This window comes from Canis lupus, chromosome 6, assembly GCF_011100685.1.
Source record: "Canis lupus familiaris isolate Mischka breed German Shepherd chromosome 6, alternate assembly UU_Cfam_GSD_1.0, whole genome shotgun sequence".
Lineage (NCBI taxonomy): Eukaryota > Metazoa > Chordata > Mammalia > Carnivora > Canidae > Canis > Canis lupus.
This window is the reverse complement of record NC_049227.1, coordinates 55,490,755-55,512,533: the sequence shown is the minus strand read 5'-3', so window position 1 is coordinate 55,512,533 and position 21,779 is coordinate 55,490,755. Positions and strand designations below refer to the sequence as shown.

General features: G+C 34.8%; 1 protein-coding gene across 2 annotated transcripts in view; it reads right to left on the bottom strand.

Annotated features, from left to right (window-relative positions):
- The window catches only part of ARHGAP29 (Rho GTPase activating protein 29), a 66,038-nt gene that overhangs the window by 6,546 nt on the left and 37,713 nt on the right, over nt 1-21,779 (bottom strand). For both annotated transcript variants that reach the window (XM_038541297.1, XM_038541298.1), the window contains 8 exons: nt 10,422-10,579; nt 9,753-9,892; nt 9,371-9,475; nt 7,058-7,156; nt 5,899-6,038; nt 5,433-5,621; nt 5,037-5,174; nt 134-366 (listed from right to left, as the gene is read on the bottom strand). In XM_038541297.1, coding sequence (XP_038397225.1) covers nt 134-366; nt 5,037-5,174; nt 5,433-5,621; nt 5,899-6,038; nt 7,058-7,156; nt 9,371-9,475; nt 9,753-9,892; nt 10,422-10,579 — 1,202 coding nt within the window. The remainder of the gene's footprint in view (nt 1-133; nt 367-5,036; nt 5,175-5,432; nt 5,622-5,898; nt 6,039-7,057; nt 7,157-9,370; nt 9,476-9,752; nt 9,893-10,421; nt 10,580-21,779) is intronic.

Here is a 21,779-nt window from a genome sequence, read left to right as displayed (position 1 = left end):
AAATAATTTTTAAAAATGGGTAAGATGATAAATTTATATTATATGTATTTTATCACAATTTAAAAAAATCAAAAAAGCAAAACAAAAAAACCAATTATCCACCCACTAATGAATGCTTATTTAAAATTCTTACCGCTTAAGATGAACTATGAGGTAATGAAGACTATTAAAATTTGATACTGGCAGTTGTCTTAGAAGGTCTTTGCTTTTTATAAGAATTCTGTTTATTTCTATACATGTACTCGGCCATTTTTTGTCCTCAGGGTTATCCTTTTTTGACTCCTGTTCTTCATTTACATGTTGGATCTCTTTTGCAAGGTCTATAAATTCCTTGTACAAGCGGAATAAAATGAATGGCTCTGGGAGCTAAAGAAATAAAATCACATTAGGAATATCAATCTGTCCATTTTTCCCCTGTTAATAATTTAATGAATAGCTGATGGATTTACCATGTCCCTTCAGATTAACAAGACTTAAGGTCAATCCACATTTAGAAATGTACACATATTTGTTACTGATGTGATCTATAAAGTGAATCTGACATCATCACCAAATTATATCTATATTAAAAATGAGAAAAAAAATGAGGTAAATGATAATAAAATGTTTTAAAATTTAAGACTACATGATGGGATTTTAAAACCCTGCCATATATCCTATACCAATTACATTCATGACTGCCACAAAGTTAGTATGATCTTCAACTGTTTTATTAAAACAAGCCCAGTAATATTAATCAGAAAAGACTTCTATTCTGAATTTTACTGGTATGGGGTAGGCAGAGAACAAAATACTATAGGGTCCCTGTGTTTTACTTTGGCCAGAGTAAAGATTAGCATAAGACAATATAACTTATAAGAGAGACACTGTCAACACTTATCTAATTTTTATTTATATATATATATATATATATATATATATATATATATATATATATTATGATAGTCACAGAGAGAGAGAGAGAGAGAGAGAGAGAGAGAGAGGCAGAGACACAGGCAGAGGGAGAAGCAGGCTCCATGCACCGGGAGCCCGACGTGGGATTCGATCCAGGGTCTCCAGGATCGTGCCCTGGGCCAAAGGCAGGTGCCAAACCGCTGCGCCACCCAGGGATCCCTTTATCTAATTTTTAAATACAACTCGAATTGCCGTTAAGTATGCTAAAGAAAAAGTTCCTCTCTTACCAAGGGCAATGCCACCTTGATCTCTCTACTGCCTTCAGTGATTTCAATGTTTCCACTTTGAATGGAAACAGCGGAACCCTGGCTAGCTGGTGTCCTGTATTATCTATGGTGAGGTAGGCACCCACTTCTCCAGTTTCAGAGAAGGGAAACCTTGAGATTAATTTCTGCCTCTACTAACTCTGGGATCTGAAGGAGTTCACTCAACCTCTTGAGGCTTCAGATTTCCCATATATGAGTAAAATGAAGGCCACTCTCTAGTACTATAAGAACTGAGCATGGCTCCCCACACTAAAGTGTTTGTCTCCTAGTATTTTTTTTTTTTTTTTTACAGATTTTATTTATTTATTCATGGGAGACACACACAGAGAGAGAGAGAGAGAGAGAAGCAGAGACACAGGCAGAGGAAGAAGCAGGCTCCATCCCAGGAGCCCGACATGGGACTCGATCCCGGGTCTCCAGGATCACACCCTGGGCCAGAGGTGGCGTTAAACTGCTGAGCCACCCAGGCTGCCCTGTCTCCTAGTTTTCTTGAGATGGAATAGTATTGGACCCCATTTATTTCCTCTCCCTGACTGCCTAGAAGAGACAAAGAATGATTCACTGTGAGATTAACATTCAGAGGTACTTTGTCTCCATTTCTCAGCTGAGAATTCTGCAAAATGTGAAAATCCTGTAAAGAAACAAGTTTCCTGGGCTAACATGGAGGATCCAACATTTGTACCTAGTTTCCTTCCCTTTGGCAACCACACTGAAACACAGTTAAGCCTACCAGACTAGGAGAGTAGGAATGGTGATAAAAGCAACATTTTACTGCTGAAGAGCAGATAAATAAGTAACAATTTAGTAGTCCAGAGAAAGCTGAAATTCCAAGATGAGAACCAACACAATCTATAGGAGACCCAGGGACTGTCAGCACTAGGTACTCTGATCCTGGAGGACTGTGGGCTATTTAAGAAGTATTAGATCTCCAGACCCCATCTCCATTCCATGCTTCTGAGCAACTTCTTCCCTAGAAGTGTGGGGATTTCTTCTCTGCACCATGTAAGAGAGAGGGCCTCTGGATGGGCAATGTCAAGCACAAACAGGTGGGCAACTACCTAAAAAATAGGGATTTAGTCACTGTATGCATGCTTAGTCACAGATCCTGGAGCCTTCTTACCCAATGTGGCTCACAGAGTTCTGGCATCACACCTATAGGCAGGGAAAGATCATTCTCTGGGTGTCTGCCAAGCCTCAGAGCAGAGACCTAGAGATACAGACAGCAGGTGTTTCCCAAATAGCCCTCTGAGATCACACTAAAGCTCAAAATCTTTAAAACCTTCATGTATTCAAAAGCTTCCAAAGAGATTTCAATTCCCAACTCTTTGATTTTATGCAGACAACCATGAAACACTGAAATAAAAATAAATGGAAACAAAACCAATTGAAAGTCTAGAGCTGTGCTGACAATATGGTAAGTCACTGATCACATATGGCTACTGAGCACTTGAAATGTGGCCATTTCAAACTGACATGTGCTCTACATGAAAAATACACACCAGATTTCAAAACCTCCTTTCAAACAAAACCAAAACACAAAAACAAAAATATCCCACTAATAATTTAAAAATATTGACTAGATAATTCAGATGATATTTCAGTATGTTAAATATTAACGTCACCTGTTTCTTTTTATGTGGCTCCTAGAGAATTTAACATTATATATAGGGCTCACATATTCCTATTGAAAAGTGTAAGAAGCTAAAAGGATTCTTTGCTTAGAAAAAAGTGATGAATATCTCAGATATATAGGATATTACATTCATTAAAAAAGGATGCTGTAATAGGAACAGAGAAACAAATTCTTGGAAATTGAAATATCTCAGAAATGGAAATAGATTATGGTACATGTAGAAGATAAAACTAAGGAAATCTCAGGGCACCTGGGTGGCTCAGTCAGTTAAGTGTCTGACTCTTGGTTTCAGCTTGGGTCATGATCTTGCAGATGTGGGGTTTGAATCCCATGTTGGGCCCCATGCTGGGCATGGAGCCTACTTACAAAAACAAAATAAAACAATACCAACTGAGGAAATCTCTTAGAAAACCATTAAAAGAAAACAAAACAAAATGAGTAATAGACAAAAGATGAGGGAACTAGAGAACCAGTACAAGCTCCCCGGTACACACATTTCCAGAAAGAAAATACAGAGAAAGTAGAGAGGAGGAAATGAGCAACAAAATAAAAGCTCTAAGAACAGAAGGCCAAGGAGGACAGTGCTTGTGGAGTACCTGAAATGACAGATGAGAACACACCCACATCAACACATACACTGTGAAATTTTAAAACAATGGGGTTCTTGAGAAAAAAAAAAAGATTCTTTAAGCTTTCAGAGAGCAAACAATAGGCCTCATCACACAAAGAGTCAGAAATGGGAAAGAATTCACACTTCAAAGAGAATAGTAAAAAATGCCTTCAAAATTCTCAAGAAAAATAATTTCCAGCCTACAATACCATAACCTTCCACAGTAGCCACACTCTTCCATCCCATTGAAGAGAGTAGAATAAAGACATTTACAGATAAATAAATTTACTCTTACTCCACCTTGCTCAAGGATGGTCACAACCAAAACAGGAACATAAACCACAGATGGGAAGACATGACACAGTAGACAGGTGTTTCCTCAGAAGAAAAAAGACAGTGGGGAAGGGAGAGCCCAGGATGACAGCTATTCACAATATTAAAAAGGATCCAGATGCTGAACAGAACTCCAGAGATGGACATGTTGAGGATCATTAATGCTCTGCTCTCTGTGACTGTCTCTTCATTTTAACCCAAGGACAGAATGCAGCTGGGCTTGACCCAGATATTTTCTGTATTTGGTTCAGCAGGGCAATGTTCTGACTGTTCCTGCAACCTACCCAGGAGCTGTTGCCTAAATCCACTAGGGCTGATTACTGCTTCACCCCACAGCAGTGGGTTTTTTTGGATCTACTCCTTTAAAGTCCCAAGTACAACAGTGCATACAGAAAGAGAAAATACAGAGCAGCCCACTCCTGATCATATTCCACTGAATTTCCAGTACCCAGCTTATACAAAAGCCCTGTAGGATGCCCCAAATTTCATGATCCCAGGATGCATTCATGATCTTACCCACTGACCTCCCACAATAGCTGTATTTGAATATCACTGAAGGTAAAACCGGACTATGACTCAGACACTGTTCAATTTACTGAATCCTTCACTAATGGTGTGAATAATGGCCTTTTCATACATAGCTAGATTGATGCTTTCCTCTCACCTAAAACTTAACGATACATTGTTTAGGAACATACAACAGGTATTAAAACTATTAAGAAAAGAGAAGGAGGTATTAACATGGTTAGAAAAGATCACCGGGGGCAGCCCGGGTGGCTCAGCAGTTTAGTGCCGCCTTTGGCCCAGGGCGTGATCCTGGAGATCTGGGATCGAGTCCCATGTTGGGCTCCCTGCATGGAGCCTGCTTCTCCCTCTGCCTGTGTCTCTGCCTCTGTGTGTGTGTGTGTCTCTCATGAATAAATAAAATCTTAAAAAAAAAAAAGATCACTGGGGTGGAGTTGAGAGCTCTAATTGGAGAAGGGCACATGGGAGCCTACAATAAAGTAATGGAATGTTCTACTTCCTTAAGCTATGTGTGGGAAATGAGTGTTTTTATTATTATTGCTATTTAAACTGTACATGTATTTCATATACTCTTTGATCTGCAACAACAATTAGAGATATATGATGTGGTCTATGTCAATGAAAATATATCTGTAGCAAATGTTATCAGCAAAATACAGATCGTATTTTTTGCTCTTTTCTATTTAATGGTATGTAACAAGGGTAAAAACTTTACCTGTCGAAGGTATAATTTCAAGACATCACAGATGTCATGTGAACTAAATTCTGAAATGTCTACCAAGTGCATTCCATTTTCCAAGGCTTGACACAGCTTTTCAGTTTTTATTTTGTTTCCACATACACGATAAATTCCCTTGAGAAGAAAATGGAAAAATTTGGCAAAATTCTCCTTTAGTACAAATGGCTAAACGCAGATATCTACATATATCTGATGTATCTACTTCAATTTTTGTTAATAATTTAGGAAAAAACTAGGGCCAAATGAGGTAATATTTTTAAAAATCTGAATAAATTCAGTTACTTATTAAAAACTTAGAGCATTGTCTCATCATTAGAACAAATCACACAGGCATTTGTATTTTTAAACTTAATTTTAAGAGTTAAAATGTACCTGTAGACACAAAGCTCTATTTTCAATCTCTGAGGCACATATTTTGAGTATAAACGGGATGCCATCTGGTTCCTTTTTCGCAACTTGTGTGAATTCTGCTCCAAATAAGTGTATTTTCCCCGGAAGTTTCTGATGACCACAAATGATGACTAAATTTTCCAAACACTTTCGGTGACAAACAAGGAGACACTATAAAAAAATGACAGTTAAAAAATGGTTTACTCACTTTAAAACTATGAACAACTGAGCAAACTATAGGTAGACTGGTAACAGAACAAAAATGGTTTTAAAAGGGTTTTCAGACTTGTGTCTGAAATACACTCAATAGAGAAATGAAATATAAAATTACACTGTGGTTCAGTTTATTAAAAATATATTTGTAAGAGAGCCTAATCAATAAAATTAGTAATAAAAAATATAAAGCAAAAAGCATGAAGAAGTTAATGTAATTCCAGAAAGGTCTTACCTCTTCACATTCGACACCTTGGAATACTACAATGCCTTCACAATCCCTACATTTTGTCGGAGACCTCAATTTTCGAAACTTGTGAGTGAGAGCTGCTTTTGACATCAATGTTTTCTTAAATGTTCCAAGGGAATTGGGTCCTTGCAACAGAAATAAATTAGTATAAGAATTTTAAGATGACATAACAATTATAACACATGACGCTAAATTCTGAAAAATCTTTGTAGACTTTGTAATCACTAATATGTTACAGAAAGCTATTAGAGTCTGTAACATCAAAATAGGCATCCAATTTATAGATCTTTTGCAAAGTACACATTTATCAAACATTTGAGCTATGGAGTAAAAATCTCCATCAAACCAGTAAGATACTTCTAAAATAGCATGGTATAATGTTTTTGATTCTTTATAGTGCCTGAGTGACCTTTGTAAAAGGTGGCATTACATTTTTAGAGAATGCCCTTACAAAAGCTTCAAAGGACACTAGCTGTATGAGACCAGGGTGTCACTATTATTTGCATTAAAGATAAAGCTACTCTTATTTTCTGAATTCATTATAAAATTATAGATAATACTGGCTAGTTCTATATCAATATGCTACCAGAGGTCAGATGTTCCATATTATTCTAATACATAACACCCAAACAGGTATAAGGAGTTCTTAAATGTACGAAACTAATTTATATGAGTCTAACTCAAGTCATTAAGGTAACTTGATTTCTCTTTTATATCTGTCAACATCTGAAACTTTCCTTGTCTTCAAGAACATATTTACTTTTCCTGCCTAAATTCTTATACTATTTCTTTTAAAGAGACTTTTTCAGAGTTTCTCATGCATTACAACCCTTTTAACAGATAAGTCACTGTACTAGGTTTATAAAAGATCAAAATAACTAGCCTATTTTTGCACCATGCTAATACATAAAATACAGTAAAGTAGTAGTAGTTCTGCTACTTATTCTTTCATTTTTATTTGTAACATTTCACTATTGTCTTGTCAACCCATACTTGTACATGATTTTTTGGTATATATTAAAGTCATTATCATGTCTTTTCTTTAATACACAGCAAAGTAATTCTTTATATTATTTTTCTAATATCATGCGGTGTTGCTGACTGAAAGGGTGTAGTGGGAACTTGAATCAGATGAGAGCAATACCAGCTTCTGAAGGGGAAGGTGGTTCTCTTTCATCTAGATCATCTGCAGAAGACATGGTTCCACTGGATGGAGTTCGTGGAAGTTTTCGATGAAAGTCTCCTAAAAGAAAATTGTGAATACCATCACCTGACCACTTAGTGTAGAATTTAAGAAATGGATAATGACAATGTTTTTTGAGTAACACAAGTCATATTGTTTTGTTGGCTACGGTACAAAAAGCCACTTCCATGCTCAGACTTTGGATATAGGGAATTCTGATACTTATTATTAGGAACAAAAGAGAATATAACTAAACCTGACTTTTCCAAATAAATTTAAAACTGAAGAATCATACATTCCAATGAGACCTCACTGCCAACTTCTGATAGTAGTGTTAGAGATTATATGCTGTATAAGAACAGGGAGTATTTTCTATTCATGTCTTATATCTAATATCTAACAAAGTGACTAGCACAATGGTATTGTCATTAAATGCCTGCTGAATTGAGTCACAAAGAAATGTATACAAAAATAATATACAAAAATCTATGAAGACAGCAATAGCAACAACACATTCATGTTACCAGGAAGATGGGAGAATGGGAACCGAGAATAAAGATCTCTGGCAGGGAGCTGAGCACACAGGACACAAGCTCTGTCAGCAAAGGATGCTGGGTGGGCATCAGAGAGGCCAGACTAGGTTTATTGGCTCCCTGCTGATAGTACAAACAGGGCCATACCTATCTAGGTGGAAGATTTCACTTACCTCAAGGCCTTAATGAGCTGAGGGCAAAGAGCTAGAAAAAGTTTTCACAGATGATTTAAACTGACCTCTTTCCCCCCAAAAAAGATTCCTCTTCAAAATATGCTGAAGAGGCAGGTGGTCATCTAGTTTTTGCTTTGGACGTGTTCTCAGTGACTGAGAAATCATGGGGTCTCATGTTCCATTTAGAACTATTCTGACTGTAAAATGGCTTCCTTGTATTTCTGAGCAGCAACCTGGCTGCCTAGGAATCCCAGCCTTTGGTCACACTTCTCCCTGAAGGAGCAGATGAGCACTGTCACTTTGATCCCTCCCCAGTCCAGTATGTGAGGATGACTGTCACGTCCCCAAATGTCCTCGTTCCCAGGCTAAGTCTTCACCATTTATCATGTGAATAGTCTTCAAATTTTTGTCTTTATCATATGAAGTTTTATGGGATTCCAAATAATTTAGGCCTTGCTCTAGAATGGATCTTAATTTCTGGGGACAGTTATAACCATCTTGTTTTTACAAATGGTTAAGTATTTAGGCTCACATCTTCAGGGTGTTGCTTGCACAGAGCTAGTTTTAAAGGAGGACACAAAATAAACCTATAAATCCTAATGCTGCATCGAAGTTATTTCTAACTTTAAATCTCAAAAAACTTATTTATACAAATAAAATTTCTGTAATATGTAGAACACTACTAAAAAATGCCTTGGACTTTTGAGGTAGGTTTAATCTTATAACGTGTATCCACAGTGCCAAGGATCCTAGAAAAAGGGCCAGGAAGAACAAGACTGAAACAGTCTTTGGTAGAAGAATGAGGGGGAAGGAATCTCTAAGGAAGAATCTCATGGGTTTTAAGTAATAATGTTGGGTTCAAATGCTACCTTCTCTTCCTGCTAGCTGTATTACCTACAGCAAGTTATCCTTTTTGAAGCCACTAAGGGAAAGTTGAACACATCTATCCTGCCTCTCTAAGGAGCATGGGACTCTCTTTATAAAAATACCTTTTAAGGTAAATTTTGAAAACTAAGTAATCACAGGCACAAAGTTGGTATTAACTGTTTTGTTCACCACAGCAATTAACAATGAAACAATCTCAAAGATATACTTATGTTTACAGAATGGAATACTATATAGAATATAGTATAAAATACAGACATACAAAGACAGTTGTTCACATCACTATGGATCTAAAAAAAAAAAAGTTAATAGTATGATTCCATCTGCATAACATTCCAAAGAGGGCAAAGCTCAAGTAGATACAGGTAGTAAAACATTTCAAATAGCTAGAGAATGACTAACAAAATTCAGGATGATGGCTTTGTTCTGGTGGGCAGCAGGGCAAGGCTTTCAAGGGGGTCACAGGGTCTTTGAATATACTGATAATATTTATTTCTTATAGGCTGGGTGGTAAATATTTGAGGGTTTATCTTATTATTTTTCTTTAAACTGCATGTGTATATGTACATACTCCTCTCTAGGAGACAGTTCACTAAAAAAAAAAATAATAAGGTAGTTAAAATATATCCCCAAAAAGGAATATTTCATTGAATGTTCTCTGCTAGACTTAAATGCTTATGTACCTGGACTTATAGATTCAGAATCCAGAGATCTAGATTCACTGCTTCCTCCAGTGCTCTCAGAGTCACTAAACATCCCAAATGTCCATGACCTTATAAAAGAAGGACCTTTAAGAAAAGAATATTTAAAGTCAAACTTGGCTACAGACGGATTTCATGAGGCGAAGTACTGAACATTACATGGAATGAGACAAGTCAAATTTCTTGAACAGTGATTAACAATCGATTTTAAGATAGGCATAGTGGTTACAACTGTGAATAAGGCCTCATGAGGTTAGACTTCAAGGCCTGATTTTTAAATTCCAGAGCAGCAACTCATTTATTAATCACATTTAAACAATTTGATCTTTCATGAATTAGTGCTCTCTTTAGGGTGAAAATCTACCTGTTACATCAGCACTATTGGAGCATCTGTCCTCTTCAATCTTACTAGAACTGTCAGGAAGGCGCACTACGTCCTCTAACGAGTCGGTAGGTCTGTATCCAGAAGTGTGGGGACTATTTGTTAATTGTTTATTTACATTCCTAAGAAAAACCCAAATAAAACTCATCATTTAGAAGAATGACTGATAACCAGCCTATTTACTCGATTTTACAGAAAAATCTGTTACTTTAATGAGCAGAGTAATTAAATATTAAGAATAAACCTTATTATATTGTTCAAGTTCTTAAAGGAGATGCGAACAAATTTATTAATCATTTGAACTTATTATAGCCGAAACATGGAAAAGAGTAGCAAAACCATGGCCAATAAGTCATGTCATGATTAAATTTTTCCAGTATAACCACTATGGTAAATGCAGGTTAAATCTGTGGTCACTCAAAACAGATATGACCGTGATTTGCCATTCTCAAAGGATTTTTAAATCTCAAAGAACTGAGCTCTGTGTCGAAATGAAAAGCTTTACTCTTAAGTGAGTTACATCTGAATATAAAAAAAATTTAGAAAGTTTTAAAGTAAATTCTGCCAATGTTAGAAAAGATACCACCTAATCCCAGATAGGAACTTAGCAATAAAGGTTTTATCTTTTGAAATAATTTCATTAATTCTTACCCGTCAACTTTTTCTTCTTCTGTTGAATTTGTGGCCTTGACAAACTCACTGTACTCTTGGCCTGGGTCATACAGTTTAGCGCTATCACAGAGAGATTGTAAATTGTCTGCAAGGGAGGCTGCCTGTAGGTGTTGCATCTGGAAGAGGTTAACCGTTACCTATGATCACAGAAACAAAACGTAAAATAACTTATGCTATATGGAATGCTATATAAATATACATTTATTTCAAGTACTAGCACCAGGGAAAAGGCCATACTGTGAAGCATGTAACACTGAATGTCATTGAGAGCATACTACATTGCCTGACTCTGTGCAAGGTGTGAAGCAGGAAGCAAAAAAACCCCAAAACGGTTATAATCCGATATCTAGGAGTAATCATTGCCAGCCAAACTGGCTTTAAACTGAAAAGTTCAAAAATACATCCCCATGTCCCTACTGGTTCATCATTTTAGGAGACAGATGTGTTTTTGAGGATGCCCACCTCTGTACTCTGATGGTCTGACCACAATGGTCTAAACTCCTAAGTGAAAAACATAAAGGAAAAAGTTTCAAATAGAGCACAATTATTTTGACTTTTATTTTTTTCAATCCTATAGAAGTAAAAATGCTTTATAATTATAATGTATCCTATAGTACTCAACTTTGATAATTAGGCATTATCTTGAATCTATCCAAAATACATTATCCCACTGAGTTTCTACAAATGCCTAGATATACTATTATTCCTACTACTGGTAGTAACAGTAACAATAGCAGCTGACAAGTGCCTACAACATGCCAAACCCAATCTGAGAGCCACATATTAATGAACTAATTTAGTGTTCCTAAAGACCTAGGCTTTGGGTATCCTAGGTCCTCACAGAGTTTATGTTCTGCTGAAGGTGGTGTCAGAGAGAGGGAAAATAAATTTTGTAAATAAGATAATTTCTGGTATTGAAAACTTCTGTGAATACTATAGTATTTATTTATGTCAAGTTCTGGACTGTGACCCGGTATACATTTGCACTTTTGATATGGTAGGTCAGTGAAGCCTCCTTAAGGTGACACCATCTGAACTCAGCCCTGACAGAAGAAAAGAGCCAATGCGAAGTTTCAGAGAGAAGTGCAATCCAGGCAAAAGGGAGAGGCAGTGCAGAGACCTCAGAGCAAAAGTGAGGGAGAAAGCTTGCCATGCTCAAGAGACGCTTGAAAGGTCAATACAGCTGAAGCACATCTGAAGAGGTGAAACTTCAGTTTGAGAGGATGCCAGAAAGAAACAGTCAACTAAACTACCGTGAGGAGTCTGTAAGAAGTCTGGATTTAAGTACAATGGGAAGCCAGTAGAGGGTTTTAAATGGTGTTAAGAGCTATCACATAATCTGATTTGTTTTTTCAAATGTCACTCTGGCTTGTGAGGTGAGGAATGTGATTAAATGCCAAATTTCAATTGGCTTAATATTATTTCAAAACTGCCATGTTTCCTCTTGATCTCTCTTGGAACACCAGATGATAATGCTGAACTTCTGATTAGCCTCTAAATCCTTTCCAAGTAGACAGGCATTCCCCAAGGATAACTAAAACTCAGCATAAATAGTATTGAAAAGTGCACATAGTAGAATAGCTTGTGGTCTAACTCTCTCAAGGAACAAAGGAAGTTCAAACTGTGGATGGTAAAGTTTAAATCCTGCAACTGGTTATGATGAGAAAATTCACCAACTAATGGTAAGCTGAACTTACTCTCATTATCCTAAAAGGTAACTGTACATTTTTATACCTTTTAATAAAGCTCTATGAATCTACTTAAAAACACCAATAATTTAAAAAGCCAAATGAATATACTAGCATAATCAATTCATCTGCTGAATGTTTCTGTATTTATTAATAATAAAGACTTTAGCAATAATATATATGGATAGTCCAATCTTAAAATCTGTTTTCCCTAAATTACTCAGCCTTCTCACTTATCTAACAGAAATGCTAATGAGTGAGCCCCCCATGGGGGGTAGATTATGCAGGACTTGCTGAGCATCTTAACTGGGGTGGCTCACAGGTATCTCAAAAATCATCACACTTCTAGATTTTTTTGTGCTCGAATCTGCTCCCAGAATTAGAAACAGACTTTTCTTTAAGGTCCTCTATTTAGCACAGTGACCTAGGTGCCTTGTAAAGGGTAAATGACCAAATGAACAGTAACAGAAATGTGATTAGCCAAGGTCATACTGTAATTCTGTTCGTTTTCTATGACTGCTCATGCAAGCACACAGGACTTCCAACTCTATGCCCGGCTTTCAGCATGTACAGCAAATTTTTAGTTACTCCACGGGCACATGGATTCGTGCAAATATTTATGACAGCTGTTCAATAGAATTTTCCTTAATTTCAAATAACGGGAAAAGTTCCTTTCATATAAATTAGCAATAATGTAAAATAAATTTTGTTCAGTGTAATTCTCTATCCTTTTTTTTTTTTTTAAGACTTTACTTATTTGACAGAGAAGAGAGAGCACAAGCAGGGGGAGTGGCAGGCAAGGGGAGAGGGAGAAACAGACTCCCCACTGAGCAGGGAATCTAATGTGGGGCTGGATCCCAGGACCCTCGGACCATGTCCTGAGCCAAGGCAGATGCTTAACTGATTAAGCCACCCAGGTGCCCCTCTATCCTGTATTTTTTTAAAGATAAATTTTTCTTGAATATATTTTAAAACAAAACAAAACTCTTGCTCTCATTCTCCCTATTCTTCAAAGCCCCATTGATTTGGTTAGGTCTTTAGTGACTGGTCTGGTCATTTCTTCTTCCTCTTGGTAATGTAATTATGATCTTTATCCCATACTCTTTAATGCTTCATAATTCAAGACAGTTTTAGATATTCAGAAGTAATCTTTGATGTCCATGATATAACTTACAATTTTGCTAGGACATAAATGTGATTTGTATATCTTTCCTAAGATAATGAGCAACCCTGAGTGTCTAGAATCTATCTCAAATAATTTTGTTTTCTCTGCAATCACATATGTGATATGTCCTAGAGTGAAAATAAAATTTTTTAAAAAAGAATTTGAGATGGTGTTTAAAAATAAGTTCCAAAACCCCCAAGTTTTGCTTTGAAGGAGATGAAAACATAAAGAGGGGCACCTGGGTGGCTCAGTGAGTTAAGCATTTGCCTTTGGCTCAGGTCATGATCCCAGGGTCCTGAATCAAGCCCTGCATCAAGCCCTACATTACGTTCTCTTCTCAGTGGGAAGTCTACTTCTCCCTCTCTCTCTGCCCCTCCCCATTGCTCGTGGTTACCGTCTCTCTCAAATAAATAAATAAAATCTTAAAAAAAAAAAAACTCCTTGAGAGCAGATATCTGTCTTACATTTCTTTTATTTACAAAGTGGGCATTAATAAATACTTATATATTATATACAAAATTAAATAATTCTTATTTATATCACATCATACTAAAGGAAATCATAATTACTGGATCACCAAACAGCATTTATCTGAGAAAGTCATGGTTTTTGCCTAGAAAATACTACCCATATTCAATAACTGAGCACTGGATTTGGTATCTGCTTGGATTTGCATGTGAATAAATGCTAAATTAAAATTAATTGGTTCAAAAGAACTCTAGCTAATAAGTTTGTTTTTTTTTTTTTTTTTTTTTAGCTAATAAGTTTATTCACAAATATATACACAGAACACTTCTATTAATTGTCTCTATACATTACATGCTGGAGAGATTTTCCTAAGTTTAGGGGTTTGTCCAAGTTTGAGGGACTTTAACCTCAAAATCTACTTCATACACTGGTAAGTATTGCTCTCCAATTTTTCAGATGTGCTAATTCTCTTCTTAAATATATGTTAAACTCCTTGAGAGCAGGTATCTGTCTTACATTTATTTACAAAGTGGGCATTAATAAATACTTATATATTGTATACAAAATTAAGTAATTCTTATTTATATCACATCATACTAAAGGAAATCATAATTATTGGATCACCAAACAGCATCATTTTTTAAGAGGTATGTAAACAAACAAGATTATACCTTGTAAGAGCTTAAAACCACATTATTTTAAAAAAGAATCAAATTTAGAAATGTCTAGTCTGGAAAAAAAATCCAGGAAAGGAAGATAACAATAATCTTTAAGTATTTAAAGTGTTATTTTGTATAAGGGGGATTATATGAGTAAGGTATAACTTGAAAGGTCCATAAGAAAACAAATTTTTCTTAGCTCAATATAAAAATTATATTAATTTTGGAGTTGTCATACCTCGGCTAAATAATCATTCAGCAAGACAGCATAGTATTTAAGAGCACAGGTTCTAAAGTCATTCAACTGAGTTCAATCCTAGCTTTACCATGCTAGATGACACTGATCAAGTTATTTGTAACTCCTCTAAGCAAATGCTTCAAAAAAAGTTAATGTGCAAATGAATCTTGTGGGAGATTTTTGTTCAAAATGCAGATTCCGATTCCAAAAGTCTGAGTTGAAAACCGTGATTCTGCATTCCTCAGAGGCTCCCAATGTAATGAGAATGTGACTGACCCAAGGACCACATTTTGAGAAGAAAGGTTTTCTAAACTTTGGTTTCTTTAACAGTAAGATGGAGCTAAAAAGTTATATTTATCTAATGGGACTGTGTGAGAATTAGATGAGTTAATGTAGGCAAAGAACTTAACACACCAGCAGGTACGTACTCAATATTAGCTATCATTAGCTATTGTCTGAGATGAAAAGGACTTGTCAGATATAAAAGTTGGCCTAAGTGACTCATAATGTAATTCTGAATCTTGGGGTTTTATAATTCCCCAATTATAAATTATTAATTTAAGTCCTTCTACTAAAATGGACTCTACAAATTAATCACATATTAATCAGAATTTGGTAAATGAATGAGATTCCATTTTAAATATTTAGGAACGTTTTATGGAGAGAGTTTCTGATTCCAATGGAATAGGCTCACTCCTCTCAGTTTCCCACTGAATTCTCAATTTTCTGAGAACTCTGAAAGGTAAACAGTAGCAGGCCGATTGTGGAAAGAAACAACAAATCAAGGTATGGCAATCCAGTAGTATGCTTCCTGTTATTTCTTTTACTACTCTGTTTCCCAGCCAACACTGAACTCCTATTCAAAGACATTTGACTGAAAGAGTCGGGGGGAAACCCTCTGGTTCTTTTGTATGTTTGTTTTCTCTCGTACCCCAATGAACTAAGACATGGCAACTGTGGCACTGATGGCAGTAGCAGGTGAATAGACACCTAAGACTTTGAGGGGAATTTTTCCCTATGACAGATAAACTGTGATTTGAGGAGAGAAGGGTCGGAAATCCCTGTTGTTTTTGTTGTTTTTATCTGTTCTCTACTTGGCCCTCGATAGCAGCAGAGTAGTTTGATTAAGTTTCAGAGCTAGAAGATGTGAGCTATAGAGTGATACTAACTAGAACAAATAAATGCCTGCTAAAAATTTTAAAAATCAGCATTCAATATCGGTTAGAAAGAAGATCCTGAGTTACATAAGGTAATCCTGAAAAGTCCAGAATATCACCCAAAATTACTTGTTACATAAGAACCAAGAAATTTCATCAACTTGCAAGAGAAAAGACAATAAACAGACACTAATCTTAAAATGACTTACCTATTTGGATTATCAGATAGACTGTAAAGTAGCTATTAAGCTGGTTTAAATACATAAGGGCAAATAATCTTAAAACATGGGAAGACTGAGTCTCAACAGAGAAATGGAAGATATTAAAAAGAAACAAAAGAAAAATTTACTACTTTGAAAAATACAATATCCGAAATAAAAATTTTTACTTTTTTGACTGTATAGGAAAATAGAGGTTAACAAAAGAGAAAGTCAGTGAACTTGAAGACAGATCAATAGAACAACAATTAAGAGAAGAGATTAGGGGAAAAGAAAGACTACTCCCAGATCTGTAGGATAATAACAAAGGTCTAAAATTTGAGTCACTGGAGTCTTAGAGGAACAGGAGAGGGTTCTATAAAAAAAAAAAAAAAAAAATTCGAAGGGGATGCCTGGGTGGCTCAGTGGTTGAGCGTCTGCCTTTGGTTCAGGATGTGATCCCAGAGTCCTGGGATTGAGTCCCACATCACACTCCCTGTATGGAATCTGCTTCTCCCTCGGCCTATGTCTCTGCCTCTCTCTCGGTGTCTCTCATGAATAAATAAATAGAATCTTTAAAAAAATTTTTGAAGAAACAATAGCTGATAACTTCCCAAATATTATGTGTCAAACCTGCAGTTTCAAGAAGCTTAGGAAACCCCAAACAAAATACATTCAACAAAATTCACACCCAAATAAACTGTAGCCAAAATGTTGAAAATCAATGAGAAAGAAAAAAACCTTGCAAGCAAAAAACAAAACAAAAAGCTCCCAACACATTTCACATAGAGGAAGAAATAATTCAAGTGACTATGGACTGCTTATTAGAAACACAGAGACCAGAAGCAGTGGAACGACATTTTTAAAGTGTTGAAAGGAAAGAACTAAATTCCATATCCAGTGAAAATGTCCTTCAGGAATGAAGATGAAATAAAGACATTCCCAGATGAAAGACAGAATTCATTACCAGAAGACCCACTATAACAGAAATGCTAAAGGAAGGTCTTTAGAATAGAGAGAAATGATACCAAAGGGAAAGAACCTCATGGAATGAAAAAGTACTAACAGAAATGGTAAATATAAAAAAAAAAAAAAAAAAGAAAAAGAAATGGTAAATATTTGGGTAAATAAAAAAGATGACTTCCCTTCTCTAAAATACATGACTTTGGAAAGCAATAATTTTAATAATGTCTGGTGAGGTTTTCAAAGTATATAGATGTAACACACACATATCAACTACAACCCAAAGCAAGTAAAAGGAACTTATATGGTGGGACTATGTGGTTTCTACATTCCATTTGAGGTGGTTAAATACACTAGTTCTACGTAGAACAGTAAAAAGTTCTTATAAATATAGCCGTAGTGCAACCATCAAAAATAAAATAAAACACACAACTGTAAAGAGATATAGTCAAGAATCCAATAAATTAAAATGTAGATAATAAAATGCAAATAAGCATTTTAGATAAATTAAAATATAACTCTAATACATAAATAAAAATAGATTTTATTAAATCTGTAATATAAATTAGTTGTAATTCTAAAAAATTACCAACTAATCCAATATAGGAGACCAAAAGGGAAACAAATGAAGGAAAACATAAGGCACAAACAGAAAAAAAGAAAAGAAGGCCTAAATCTGACATATATTTGCATGAAATATAAACTGTCTAAATATTTCACTTAAAAGATAGAGATTATCATAACAGACTTTTTTTAAAAAATCAAGGCTGAACTACATGCTATATAAGAAATTCACTTTAAATACAGTGATAAAGCTCAAAGAATGGAAAAAGATTATACCATGGTAAAAATAATTAAAAAAAACCTGAAATAACTATATAACTATATCAGTATTAAATAAAGACTAAAAAGTAGTAATAATTACAAGGATAAAAAGAGACACTTTCATAGATAAAAGGATTAATTCACTAAGAATATGTAATAATCATTAATGCATAAGCAGCTGAGTTTCAAAATTTATAAAGCAAAAACTGAGAGACCTCAAAATATACCATATGTTAAAGACTTCAAAATTCCTTTCTCTGAATAAACTGATGGTTACCCGAGTGGAGGTAGGTAGGGGGGTGGGTTAAATCGGTGAATGGGATTAAGGAATGCACTTGGAATGAGCACTGGGTGATGTATGGAAGTGTTGAATCACTATATTGTACACCTGAAACTACTACTACACTGTATGTTAACTAACTGGAATTTAAATAAAAACTTTAAAAAACCCTCCTTTCTCTGTAATCGATAGAGGTAAAAAGTAAATCATCAAGGATATCAAAGAAATAAACAGGACCGTAAACCAACAATAACCAATCGACATTTGCAAAATACTCGAGCCAACAATAGCAGAATACACATTTTTAGAAATATATGCATGGACCTTAAAATAAACCATAACAAGTTTGAGAAAATTGAAATTATACAAAATATTTCTCACATCATAACAGAGTTAAACTAGAAATCAGTATAAGGAATATATCCAGAAAATCCTCAAATACTTTGATAGTAGACAATCAGCTTCTACATTATCCATAGATCAAAGATGAAGTTCCAAGGAAAATTAGGAAATATTTTGTATTGCACACACACACACAAAAAAAAAAAAACCAAAATTCAACATTTGTGGGATGTAGATAAGCAGTGCTTAGAGAGAAAACTAAATAATTAAGTATTTATATGTAAAAAGCAGGGAGGTCTCAATGAACAATCTAAGCAACTAAAAAGAAAAGCAAAATAAACCCAAAGGAAGCATAAATAAATAAAATTTTTTAAAAAATAGAGATACCAATGAAATTAAAAGCTAGTGTTTTGAAAAGGTGAAAAAAATTGATAAACCCCCTAGCCAGACCAGAGAAAGAGAGAAGGTAAAAATTACCAGGAACAGGAATCAAAGAGAGGATATCACTCAGGCTACTGAAACACTGAAAGAATAAAGAAGTACTATGAACAACGCTGTGCACATAAAAAGGCAACTGAGATGAAAGGGACTGATTTCATGAAAGCCACTAACTACCAAAATTCACCCAAAAAGAAATAATTAACTTAAATAGGCCTATTATCAAAGGAAATTAAATACACAGTAAAAATTTTCCAAAAATGAAAATTCCAAATCCAGATACTTTCACCAGGGAATGCCACCAAAATGAAGAAATAATACCAATTTTACACAATCTCTTCCAGAAAACTGATTGGAAGGAACACTTCTCTACTCATTTTAAAAGGCCAGAATTACAGATACTAAACTAGATAAAGACAGCATAAGAAAAAAAAATATAACACACCAATGTCTTTCATTAAAAGAGAAGAAAAAAATACCCAACAAAATATTAGCAAATTGAATCCAGCAATATATAAAAGGAACAATGCATCCCAACCAAAGCAGCCTATCCAGGAATGTAAGACTAGATCAGCACTCAAATATCAATGTAATAGACTACTAAAGACTATAAAAGAAAAACTATATTATTGCAGCAATCAAATGATGCAAAAAAATCATTTGATAAAATCTAACATCTTTTTTAAAGCAAAGACACAATTATAAATGCTTATAACAATTTAATTAACAAAAATTACATCTTAAGTCCTATAAATTGTACTTATATATTATTTGTCCTAAAATGTTCCTCTATCATATTTAGGTGTACATGATATAGTATATAGTATGTAAAGGTACATATAAAGGAATATAGAATATATACACATATATATTCAATATATACTATAGCAGACAGTTTTGCTGGGTTATGTGCAATAGCAAACAACCCTAAAATTTTCGGCAGTAAAAAAAAAAATCCAACATCTTCATCATAAAACTCTCAGCAAACTAGAAAAAGGGGAAAGTCCTTATCCGATAAAGGTCATCATCATCAAAAAACCTATAGTTATCATCATACTTAATGTAGAAAGACTAAGTGCTTTGCCCTTAAAGTCCAGAATAGGATGAGGATATCTTCTTTCACCCAATCCTATTCAATGATCAACTGGAAGCCCTAGCCAATGCAGAAAGAAAAAGAAATAAATGGAATACAGATTGGAAAAGAAGAAATAAAACCGTCCCTATTTGTAGATAACATGATTTTCTATGTAGAAAACCCCAATGATTCTATAAAAAAATTCTATAACTATTTAGCTTTAGCAAGTTTGCAAGATACAAGATCAACATACAAAAATTACTTGCATTTCTAAATATTAACAATGAATAACTGAAATTTGAAATTAAAGAAATGTGTGTGCCTAGATATTTACACATAAATTATATGTGGTATCTATTTATCTATTGATTTATTATCAGTTACATTTACAATAGCCATCCAAATACATAAATTTATAGGTTTAAATCTAATAAAACAAGTGAAAGACTTTTATGTTAAAAACTACAAAATGCTGATTAAAAAAATATCATGTACTAAATAAATGGAGAGACTATCTTCATGGATTGAACAACTCTTTCTATATGGTTAAGATGCTACATATGTAGTCAATTCTTCCCATCTGAGCTTGCATTTAACCCAATTCCAAATAAAATGTTAGCAGGATTTGTTTGTAGATACAGACAAGCTGATTCCAATGTTTTTATGGGCGAAGGATCTTAAATACTCAAAACAATTCTGAAAAAGAATAAAGTAGAAGATTCACACTACCTGATTTTAAGACTTGCTATAAAACAATAGTAATGAACATAGTAGAGTTTGGGCCAATGACAGGCACATATATCCATGGAACAAAATAGAGAATCTAGAAATTGACCTATAAAAATATGGTCAATTGATTTTTAACAATGATGCAAAGACAAATAAATGAAGATGGCACAATGTTTTCAACAAATGGTACTGGAACAAGTGGACACTTAGGTTAATAATGTGTTTTATTTTCCGTATTTTATAATGTTTTGACATCTTAAAAAGCTTGCTGGCTGGGGAGAGTCTGCTCCTCCCATGGCTAACCAATTCTTAGCCCAGGGGAGAGGGGGGTTGGGGGTTGGGGGAATGTCTTTCTTATGCAACCCAAACAACCTCAATAATTAATTCTCTCATTAATTCTCTCCTGCTCTGAATCATCCCAGGGCCAGGTACCAAGCAACTAGAAACCATCCCTATACCCCAAAGCCTACAGGAATTATTCAAACTAGCCAATCCTATACCATTTATCCTGACATAACTCGCCTTTCCTTCGGAAGCCCCAATAAAGGCTCTGAACTCAGCTTTCCCCTCACTCCTGCCTCTGCTTCACCAAACCTTGTATTTCTGTGGTCCTTTGTGGCATAGCATGTCCCTCTCTCTTGGGAAATGTAAGGAAGAAATTCATCTTTCAATAACATTGACCTCTCCATGTCAGCATTCAGTCACTTCCATAAATTAAAATCCCATGGGCATAATTTTAATACTATATCTACATGCAAAAAAATGAACCTCAATCTATACCTCACACTTTATATAAAAATTAAGCCAAAATAGATCATATATATGTCAAACTACAAAATTTTTAGTAGAAATAGGAGAGAAGTCTCTGTGACCCCGAAACTTTCTTAGATATAATGTGAAAAGCATGGCACATAAGGAAGAAACTGGTGAAACTCTATTAAAATTATAACTTCTTGTTCCCTGAAGCAAACTGCGAAAAGAATAAAGGTAAGTTCCAGACTGGAAGACAAAATATGCAAGCTCAATAATAAGAAAACAAACAACTCAATTTTTAAAAATTGGCAAAATAGAGACTGCAAATAAATTCTTGAAAATATGCTCAATATCATTAGT